The sequence below is a fragment of the Parasteatoda tepidariorum genome, chromosome 5 (genome assembly GCF_043381705.1).
Source record: "Parasteatoda tepidariorum isolate YZ-2023 chromosome 5, CAS_Ptep_4.0, whole genome shotgun sequence".
NCBI classification, from domain to species: Eukaryota; Metazoa; Arthropoda; class Arachnida; order Araneae; family Theridiidae; genus Parasteatoda; species Parasteatoda tepidariorum.
The window spans coordinates 30,793,347-30,805,379 of NC_092208.1; the positions used below are offsets into that span (position 1 = coordinate 30,793,347).

The 12,033-nt window shown below is 28.5% G+C and overlaps 1 protein-coding gene across 1 annotated transcript in view; it reads left to right on the forward strand.

Annotated features, from left to right (window-relative positions):
- Positions 1-12,033, forward strand: part of LOC107449348 (glucose dehydrogenase [FAD, quinone]) — a 121,381-nt gene that overhangs the window by 97,341 nt on the left and 12,007 nt on the right. The window contains exons 5-6 of the mRNA XM_016064849.4: positions 5,395-5,516; positions 7,907-8,077. Coding sequence (XP_015920335.1) covers positions 5,395-5,516; positions 7,907-8,077 — 293 coding nt within the window. The remainder of the gene's footprint in view (positions 1-5,394; positions 5,517-7,906; positions 8,078-12,033) is intronic.

Here is a 12,033-nt window from a genome sequence, read left to right on the forward strand (position 1 = left end):
ACCAGCCACCGCAAATGTTTGAACCAAGGTCAACTCATCGGGAGGCGAACGCTCTATCACCTGAGCAACCAAGATTTTCCTTCAGATGTTTTAATTAATTTTATAACAGTCGTTAATCAGCCGACCTAATTTTGAGTTTACGACTACCAATGTTCAACTCGGGAGCCTTGTAACTCCGTAATTTTGATCCCAATCCGGAAGACAAAGGAGCTTCTTAAGTATTTAGAGAAATTTGCTATAGTGGAGGACCTTTTTATGGAATTATACCGCACTTGCGCTACATGGAAAGGAAATCCGCGAAAACCTTCCACGGTTTGCCCGATGGCTAAGAGATTCTAATTCGTGATCTGTCTACCACTGAGGATATTTTACGCCAGCATTGTTGTCGGCATGAGCCAGATGCGGAATTCGTATTCACCAGCCATCGCTGGGATTCGAACCTTTTATATCATTGGGAAGCTAGCTCTCCATCTTCTGTGTCACCAAGGCTCTCTTTCGGGTATTGAAGTTTCCAGAAACAGAAAAGTATGATCAAAATACTTTTTTTTTCAAAAGAGCGATCGACGGTGTCTTTTTTTCTTCATTCTTTCTTTTAAGTATTTAAACGGGAAAAAAATATTTTCCTCACAAGTGACAAGAGGATTTCCGCATTAGTGACATGAGGCAATTTCAGTCGTATTTATGAATTATATAGGATTTGTATCTATGACTTTTTAAAGTTTTCATTTTAATTAATTCAATTTTAAAGGTCAAAACCAAGCACTTGAGCGATTTAGTTCTAATATTTTTCGAGGAATAAAAATGTTAAAACTCACCGCTTTTTTAAAAGGTGAGTTTATTTTTTATTAATGGTGTTAATTCCATCTCCTAAATCTCCCCTTTCCATCATTTTGAGAGCCAAAAATCTAAATCCGTCGAAAAATGGAGAAGCGTTCCAAGAAAGTGTGCTTTTGTAACTGCATTCGTAGTTTTAAATATCCACTGCAATAATTAATTAGAATATATTATGTTAACTTCTCAATATTCTAATTATTTGATAGTACGTGATCGCATAAAAATGGGTATAGAATTCATATGAATACGTGAATAATTAATATTGTACTAATTAATCAAATTAATGTTAATAAAACTAACAAGGTTGTTGAATTTTCCTTTTCTTGCTAAAATTCTAATAATAATAGATCTAACGTTGTCATTTTTTTATTGTGTTTCTTATAATATTAAAAGGAATGTTTTGCTTTTCTTGCCGTGATATTAATAACTCATAACATTACAGCTATTTTTTTTCTTGCTTTGATCTTTCAATAATGCAACTAACGTTTCCTATATCTTGCTGTGATTTTTATAACAATACAACCAAAGCTTTCTTTATTTCGGCGTGATCTTTCAAGCAATACAACTAAAGTTCTCTTCTTTGTGCTACTAATAACAATGCAACTAATGTTTTTCTTTTTGCTGCCATTTTCATAACAGACTGTTATGTATTTCCTTTTTTCGTAACGATTCTTAAGATATTACAATTAAAGTTTTCTTTTTTTGCTACTAATAACAATGCAACTAATGTTTGTCTTTTTTGTTGTCATTTTTATAACAATACTGTTATTTTCCCCTTTCTTGTTCTTTTTACAACTACTTTTTTTCTTGTGATAATTCAATAAATGCTTTTTTTGTGGTGTTACTAGTAACAATGCAACTAATGTTTTTCTTTCTGTTATTTTTTTCATAACAAGACAGTTATGGATTTTCTTTTCTTGTAATGATTCTTTAAGTAATACAATTAAAGATTTCTTTTTTTTTGTACTACTAACAAAAATGCAACTAATGTTTTTCCTTTTTGCTGACATTTTTATAACAATACTATTTTTCCCCTTGCTTTTTGTGGTTCTTACAACTATTTTTTTCCCCTTTCTTGTGGTAATTCTTAGAACTATACTACTAAAGCTTTCATTTTCCTGCTGTTCTAACTACTTATAACAGTACAACTAATATTTTTAGCTTTTGCTATCATTTTTATAACAATACTTCTATGATACAGTGATATGGTATAATACAATTAAAGCTTTATTTTTCATATTGCGCTACCAATAACAATGCAATTAATGTATTTTTCTTTTTTCTGTCATTTTTATAACAATATTACTATTATTTTTTCTTTCTTGTTGTGATTTTTATGACAATACAATTACTTATTTATTTTTTCTAGTGATTCTTATAACAATGCAACTATTTTTCACATTTTCTTTGTTGTGTTACTAATAACGATGCAACTAATGTTTTTTTTTTTTTGCTTTTTTCCTGTCATTTTTATAGCCTATCGCTATTGTTTTCTCTTTTCTTGTTGTGATTCGATCTTGAAAATGAAACTGCCTTAATTATCATCAAAGAACTTTTTCAAATGGAATTCATGCAAATAATAATAATAAAACAAAAAAAAACATGAAGTGTCGCGTAAAATATTTGTTGAACTTATTCTTTAAAACTATTTATACCTTTAAAAAAACTACTAAAATACTTTAGAAAAATTTAAGGAAATAGAGTAAAAATCTCCATCTTGAATTTGCAGTCCAACACTAAACATTGTGAGAAAAATAGACATTTCAATAAAAAAAGAGACTGTTCTTTTAATAAAACCAACCGGTTTTGTTTTAATATTTCGACTCGAAGGAACACTCGAGGAAAAAATTCATTTACAGTATTAAAAACAAAAAATTTCGACTAAAAATACAACATTCCTATTTGAAGTAACCTAATTTCATTTATGACTTTGTATCTTTAGGGTAGGTTTTACTTTAGGGTAGGTTTTACTTTTTGATCTGTTAATCTGGGAATACACTCTCTACTTGCATATCAATGAAGTTAGTATTTGATCCTTCGTACACGTGTTTAACTGTTTTTGATTTCTTTCCATTTTTTCCGAATCACTGAACTAAAAAGAGAGCAGAGAGCTCATTTTCAATTCCCATTGCAATTTTTATACATTTTTTTTTTTTTTTTGCTAAACAAAAAGTTTCTGAAAGTTTTAACAAGATATTTTAAATAATTCGGTTAAGTTATGCTTCGCTACTGGGAAAACAAACAAATACTTTTCCCGATTATCTAAAAAATAGAACAGCATAATCTTATTATATCAATTTATTATATTTAATTACGTTTTAAGAAGAATGTTTTAAATTTAATTTACCTAATATAACAGCCGCCGAACCTGTTTTTTTATAAATATTGAAAAAAAATTATGAAAAATCATAGTTAATAATAAGTCATAGTAATAACTATTTAGAAAAAAAATCAATAATAATTTATGTGATTAAATCTGGTCTTGATAAAACCAAACCACCTACGGTTTTTCAAAAAATAATCCAGATAACTAAAGGGCCTTGTTTTTCCAAATTTTTCAGATATCTTTATTCCTAAATAAGCATTGCACGTAATTTATTTATTTTTAATTAGATTACAGTAAGAGAAACAAATTAAGCATAAATGTTAAACATTAGATAACTTTCTAATACTCATTAGACTATTCAACAATAGTTCTTTTTTTGTTTTACTTATTAGATAAAGTATTATTAATTATTATTTCAGGAGATATTACCTACAAATGAAAAAATTTTCGAAGTACCTAAGACTAATTATAATGTAATTTCACGTTATATTAGTATTTTAACTATTATTTATAAATACTGTTTTATAAAAAAGTATATTCTTAATAAATTTTATTTAAGTTTATAAGCTTATGATAATTACTTATAAAAAGATAATTATACTCTTCGATCTATATACCTGCTGATACACTGATATTTTAAATAACGGATATGTATTTAAGACGAAGGTATAACTTGGCACAAAATTGTGGTTTTGTCGTCGGAAGGACAGTTGGCGATTGCGGTTTTATCAGCCCACAACATTATTCGTTTAACGCAAAATTAACAACAAATTAAGATATTTTCAGCTTTGAAGACAAACGGACAATACGTTCAGAATAGCTAATGGCGTACGATGACATTTTTAGTCGTGGGTTACTACGTAATTCTTTATCCTCATTACATGCCTTATCTCTCCCAGAGCCAATGAGCTTGTCTCAGTATTTCCGGGATACTTTGCTTTATATTATATTGCTTCATATCACGATAGACAGAATTTTTTTTCAGGAAAATAAGAATAAATAATAATGAAGCACTTAGTGTACTATTTTTTCTCTTAAAGGATCGATTCTTATAAATTGGCCCTAAGTACAAATCGATTAGAGAAAAAGCTTTAATTTAATTCCATTGCTAAAGTATAAGAGCTAAATTGCATTGAGGAACTTTCGAACTTGCTATAGTGAGTTGCAATGATTCTTGGAAGCTTTCACTTTTTAATGATGTGCCTCAGGTTCGAATCCAAGTGGTAGCTGGTTGATACGAATTCTGCTCCCAGATCACATCGACCACAGTGCTGACGTAAAATATCCCCAGTCATAAGTTAGGTTAGGATCTCCTTCCCAAGGATCATAGATTAGAATCCCTTTGCCATTCGGCAAACCGTGGGAAGTTCTCGTGCTTTTTCTCTCCATGTAACGCAAATGTAGTTTGGTTCTATTTAAAAGTCCACTGAGAAGGCCAGTTTTCCCTAAAGCTTGATCCAGGAGTTCCCTTGTTTTCTAGGTTGGGCTCAAAACTGCAAGTCTACCTAGTTGAAAATTGGTTGTCATAAAAGCAGAATTGGATCTAAAGTTCAATGCCGGTTGTAAAATTATGCCAAAAAACCTGCTATAGCGATTATAAGATAAGTAAACAGGCTTATTCGTGTTCGTTAAGAGTAGTTTTAAAGAATGGTTTAAAACTTTTTGTAATGAACAGTACTTCAATCATGGTATAAAGCTGTCTTCTCTCTCTAATGCTCTCTCTCACAATTTTTTTTCCTTCAGAAACTCCACGCTGAACCTTGTTTAAAGCACAAGGAGGGTAAAGAGCGAGAAATTTTCGAACTTCTTTTCTTAATGGTTTGCCTTCAAAACAAAGATTAATTATTAATTGCAAACTGCATAAATAAAGTTTGTTATTAATTTCAGAGCGTATGTGCCACTTAAAAATTCCTTTAGTTGAAAGTATATTTTGTGTGATAAAGTTCAAAATGTTTTGTTTTCTTTAAATGCGTCAATTAAAATTAAACTGAGTTCTAAATTATAATTAAGATGTTGATACATAGCACGAAACACAAAATGGAAATACACCAAGTAAGTAAAGATATCCCAAACTTGGAACAAAATGAAATCAGTACTAAAATTCCAACGAAGTTCCACGACGTTTCAGAATTTTAATACAAATTTGTAATTTTCAAATATTTATTAATATTTGTTCGTGTCATGACTGCCCAAACTACTATCGCATTCAAAATATGTTGATTACTCCATTTTAGGTATTTTGATTCCGCAAGGAACAACAAGACGGGGAGCCAGATGCAGCACTTCAAAAGCATTTTTACAACCAGCTAAAAAGAGAAAGAACCTGGATATAGTTACTTATGCGTACGCAACCAAGGTAAGATTTGAATTCACAATATTGAATTAGGCTGAACAATTCTAGATTTCTTTTTTAATAAATACACTGAAATTAAGAAAGTAACTATGTCATGATACTCAAACAAATTGCATAAAATTTCGGATGAAATTACGTTAATTCAGTATTTTTTACCGTAAAATCTATTTTTACCGGAACATGTTACTGAACCCAAAAATCGCATATACCGTAATTTTTATAGTATTAATTACCGTAAAATCACTGAATCACTCTAATTAAATAAATACAACTGTTAAAATTATGATATAATATTTTACGGTAGAAATAGTTTTTATGGAAGATGCACCCAAAGTGCCGTTGCTTTGTACCGCACTTTGTTCCGGAATTTTTAACAGTGTTGGTAATTATATACCTGTCAAACTTAGATAATATTTTTCATTATGCCTAATTTTTTATTTTCTTCAATAATTTATGCATTATTTTGACGTTAGACTTATAATCTGAAATATGTTGAATTATAAGGAATATACTATATTGTCAAATCTCATTTTAATTTTGTCTTTCCATAGTAAAGTAAGTCACAAAAACTATACTTCGAAATTTGAGTGCAATAAACTTTTGTAATTATTTTTTTTTCAAAAATATTATTAAATGTTTTTTTTAAATAAACGATACAGAAATATTTCAGTTTTAATGAACCAAAAGTCAAGTGCTCTGCACGTTAAAACTAAGTCAAACTTGCCAGGGTTTATTGTTTTTTAAATGTTGAACATTTGCAAGTAGAATCTGACCAACAGACCAAAACCCATCATTGTACTGATGCACATTTTATGACCTTTAAAAAATTTAAGGTGTTTTTGAGTTTATTAGAAGTTGTTTTGAGATGTCAATATTGATTTAAAGTTTATTCAGATTAAAGTAAGGTTGATTAAGGTAAGGTTTACTTATTTATTATGTTGAAGTATTAAGAATGACTTCAAAAACAACCTTAAAAGATCAACCTCTCAAGGTGCAAAATCAAGGTGTATGAAGTTGTTTTTATTCACATTTGAGGTTGTTGAAAATCTACTTCATAGCCACAAGCTAAGCGAGGTTATTTCTGAGGTGTACAGGCTATTTTTTCTGCACTAGTATTTTTGAGGTGTGAATAATTTCACCCAATCTCAACTAAAAGTATTGCTGAGTTACATTTGAGGATGAGTTTATGAGGTTGAAATTGACGTTTATTAATGAGGTTATTTTTGGAGCAAAACATAACCTCATATTCTACCTCAGGTCTAGTTTTTACGTTTGTAAACCTCAAAACAACCTGAAAAAGACCTTACTTTTTTGTAAAATGATACCGTACATTTGTACATTCCGTACTATTCAACGATACCGTAAATTTGAGCATACCGTCCTACCCGATGACGGCGTACATTTGTACAATACATACCCTACTATCCAATGATATCGTAGATTTTGCAATTTTTGAAAACGTAGCCCATTGTGGGCTCCTATGATATAATGTAATTCATCCTATTTTAAAATACATTTGAGCTATGCAATTTTATGGTAACTCATATTCCTCTCTACTTGAATATTATCTTTCAATTGTATGTTGAAAAAAATAACTATATACTTTTGCTCTGTTTGAAGATGCAATAATCCCAAACATATACTGGGGATAGTTATCACATATTCAGCTCTGAGTCACGACAGCACAGTAAGTAAGGTACAGAGTTTTCATTATGAAGGGCTGGGGTTCTATCCCGGGTGGTGACATGAAACTCTACCAGCATTTCATGGATCGTTGCTAATTTTGATTGTTAACTTGGAAGTAAAGTATGCAGGTTCGCAAAAGTCAAGACATTGCTTTAATTATGCTATTAACCTTAGAATTGGAGTTGTAACTCCTTTTTCTAAAAAACTATCTGATGTAGGGGCGCTTTAATTTCCTTTTAAATATTCATCTCCACTTCATAATTTCCTATTTAAATGAAAATTTCCATGAAAGCACGTGTTTGCTTGGCTATAGTATGAATCCCAATAATGATTTTTGTCTACGATTCACAAAGAACAAAAATTATTTTAAAAATGTCAAAATTTACTATATAAAAGTTTAAACCGTTTAAAATTTTAGAACTGTTTAAATTAACTATATATGAAGTCAACTTATTTTTTATCAACTATTTTTGTATCATCTTTATATGTGAACTTAATCAACTATGTTTGAATGACACTTTAAAACATTGTTTATTATTTATGCAATATAAACGGAGAATAGTCTGTCTAAAAACACTAAGTAAAATTGGTTCATGTAACAATACAATAAATATTATTTTTTTAAAAAAGTATAGATGCAATTCTTTAACATTTATTGCCAATTCGTACATTTTTATACAAAACCGTTTCTTTTCTTTTTGTTTTAGATTCATTTTGATCATCATAAGAAAGCAAAAGCAATCGAATTCGATCGACTTAAAATGACATACATTGTTAAAGCACGTAAAGAAATCATTGTTTCGGCAGGATCCATCAACAGTCCTCAGCTGCTTATGCTTTCCGGAATCGGCCCAAAACATCACCTTCAAGAAATGGGAGTAAGTTATAGTTTTATACATATTTAAAATAATTGTGCCCATCCATTCCAGTATACATTTCTGGAATCAGTCGAATAACCGAAAGTTACTATCCTTTAAAAGATGGAAACTTCACACTAGTATGAGTTTAAAAACTTTTTTATGAAACATGGAAAAAAAATTATAAATTTTTTTTATAAAGCATTAATTACCGGGATGAAAATTTTTTTATAAGGCACGTACTATACTTATGCATCATCGGCTTCAAAATATGCAGATGGAAATAGAAGTTGGTTTCAAGCACTCGAAATGGACGCTCATCCTCAAGACTTGCTAGATGTATGCATTCAGGTCTGAATATGTCTGCACTGTTCATCTGCATATAGCTGTTTTTTTTAATCAAGTGATATCTTACTGATTCAGTTTCTTGGTATTATTTATTTAACCTTGCATACCTCTTGAAGCTTAAATAACGAATACCGTCATTTTTTTCTGCAAACCACCATTACAACTCCTGAAAACCTTACTATGCTATAACTTCTTTTGTAAAAAAATAATTTTACGGCAGTGATTTTGGTTATTAGTTAAAAATTATATTGCTTTGCATCTCTTTTAAAATAAGAAAAATAGCTTATCAAATTTGTTTAATTTTGGGAAATATCAGCCTTTGAACATAAATGTAAATTTTTATAAAAGCAATAATAAATCATTTTGAGAATATATCAGTCATTTTGCATAGGCATCTGTTTATTACACTAATGAATACTCTAATAGGTCTATTGCAATTTCTATAAATTTAAACATTTTACAATTATATTTTTATATTCTACTGTTATTAATTCACCTGACAAGGTGACGTCATGATAATTAATAACAGTTGCATCGTCATAGTATTGTGAAAGCCATAAAAATTATGTTTTTCTTTTTTTAATGATTTCCTTTTAGAAACGATTTTTCTATGTATATTTATAAAATTTATTACGGAACCAACTATAGAAAAAAAAAGAATTTAAATTAAAAGATAAAGATAAAATAAAAAGATAAAGAAGAAAAGAATACATCACAATTTGTTTAATTAAACGAATGAATTTAAACTATGGTCATTAGTATTTTAATTGTTATTGCATTCAAGCTACTTAGAAATTGAAAACCTTAAATTTCTTTGTAAATCGCTTAGAAAAAATAGATTAAGAATTAAAACAACAATCCACAAGTGTTATGAGTATAAAACCTAAACTAATCCAACCGAATAAATGTGATTAATAGACCATTTTACAAAACTTTCACTCTATAAATATCAATAAGTAATTCAGTAAGAGAAATACTCACGTTTTGTTTTGTCAACGCAACGAATCTGCGAACAGTAGATCAAAAATTTAATCTATTTTTAAGAATATTTAAATATAGGTAATTTATTGCAAATTTATGACTGCAGTTTTTCTGGCAATAAATTTGCTATAATTAAAAAAGTACGTTAATATCCAGTGCTCGCGTGTTTCTTTATTTTTTATTTTTTAATTTTTCTCCTATATAATATCTTATATACTCAGTGGTGCAAGGCTTGTTTAAATCTGTACATCGCCTCGGGTCATTAATTGAAATGCCTCGCCAAAAAATGATCTCTAAAAAAATTAAAAATAAAAATAAAAAAAACGTTTTTAAGGGAACATTAATTTTGCGTTTACTTTTGATTATAATAAAACCTTCAACCTTTCCATACTTTCAATTTGACTGATTATTTTTTTTTCCAAAAAGAAAAATAACAAACAAATTTAAATGAGGCATAAGAAAACTGATGGAACGCAATCTAATAATAATCTAATTTTTTTTCGTCCTTTAAGTATCGACCAAAATCAGTTCTTGTTGGCTTATTTGCGTGATATTTTTGCTTCTACTATAGAATAACTAAAATAGAATCTGTAAGATATTTTTTTAGTTCCTTATTAAAAATCAGGACAAATTTGAAAATATTCACCCTGAAGGAAAGAAGAAATTTTGATATTTTTCGAATCAATAATTGTTTTTCGTTGTAAATTCTTTCTCGATAAATCTCTGGAAGATGATATTTTCAATGGAATTATATGTATATTTATGCTTCGAAAGTAGCATAAGATCATGTAAAGTGAGTTGAATTAAAAAATAATTTTCAATGTTGAAATTTGAGGATGAAGTTTCGCTCCCATTAAAACGCTCTCGATTTGATTTAAATTGTTAATTATAATTTTTCTTCGGTGAAGAGCTATCTCAAAAAAAGTTATACAACTGAATTTTTATTAAATTAATAAACAAAAAAATATGCATTTAATAGTGTAATTTCAGGCTAGAAAATATTTAATAAATGTTTTTTTGTAAAATAGATTTTAGTATTTAGAAAATAAACTTCTTCTTTTTTTTTAATTTTATGACCTAATCCACGACTGCAATGTCAGAAAAAAAGAATTACAAATCAAAACATAACTTCATGGACCATTTAACAGTGAGATTTTTATGACAAATATTTATGTGGGTAATAAAAAAAGGTTAAATGAAAAACACAGCAAATTTGAAAAAAACTTTTTAAAATTTCCCTCCAGTCGTAATATGTTTGTCAGGTTTTCATTAAAAAAAAATCGTAGTATTCGAACGCCAATATGGAGGGAAATTTCTAATTAAATACTAATCGTATGGCATCATTTTGCAAATTATTTTCTTCAAAAAAATAATCATGATGGAAAATTACAGGATGTAATTTTTGAAATTAACTTCTCAAATGCTCTATTCCAAATTAAAAATATATTCTGCATCAAATTATGCTAAAAATTATCAGCACTTACAGCTGCCGGTACTTTCTACCATAAAATCCATTTTTCCGGATCATGTTACAGACAGAAAAATCTGATATACCGCAATTTTTACTGTAATAATTACCTTAAAACTACTGAATCATTCTAATTACTTTTACTGTCAAAATTACGGTATAATATTTTACGGTAACAAGGGATTTACGGTAAAATGGATTTTACGGATGATCCACTTAAATTACCAGTACTATATACTGTAAGTGAAATCCGGGATTTTTTGCAGTGCATAAGTAAAATCCGTTAGTCAACTGATATTTCAAGATAAAATTACAACTAAAAATTTGCAAGCTGATATAATGTGCAATTCGAAATTAATTTCTTTTAACATTTAAAGTCACCCATGCTTTGATCACAGAAAAATTTAAACTGAACGGATATTAAGACACAGTTACAGCTCATCATGTGCTTAGCAACTTTATTTTTATGTAGCAACATTTTGCTAAGCAAATTTCTGAAATTGATTCGGAAAGTATTAATTTGTAAAAATTACTCTTTAATTACGTTTTCACGTTTATATAAGTATTCAATAAATCCAAGTATAATTTATTATGTTTCAAAATAAATGCTGAAACAAAATAGTATAAAAATTTGAAAACATAGCTACTGCTCTAATCCAATGGTATGGTACCTTTTAACAGTATAATTTTGTAAAAAATCTGCAAGAATTATAGTGTATTACGCAATGTAAAAAATTCCTGATCAAATTATGGTTAAAAGTACTGGCGCTCTGAGTGCAGCAACCTTAAAATTCATTTTACCGCAAAATCAGTTTTTACCGTAAAATGCAAAAAAATTATTTTGCATTAATATTTATTTAATTATAGTGATTCAGTGATTTTACAATAAATAAATATTACTGTAAAATTTTTGGTTCATCATATTTTTTATTTGATCAAAATTTTACAGTAAAAAATGGGTTTTACGGTGAAAAGTACTGGCACTCTGAGTGATGTCACTATTTCCGTAATTTGATCCGGATTTTTTTTTTACAGTGTATAATCATTTGTATAATTATTATGTTACGTATCGTATTTGTATATTATGTTTACAATTTCGTATAATAATATTTATGTAATCATTACTCATTATCAAAAATTTAGTAGAACGTATTTCTGAAAATATTTCCTATCGTTTTTC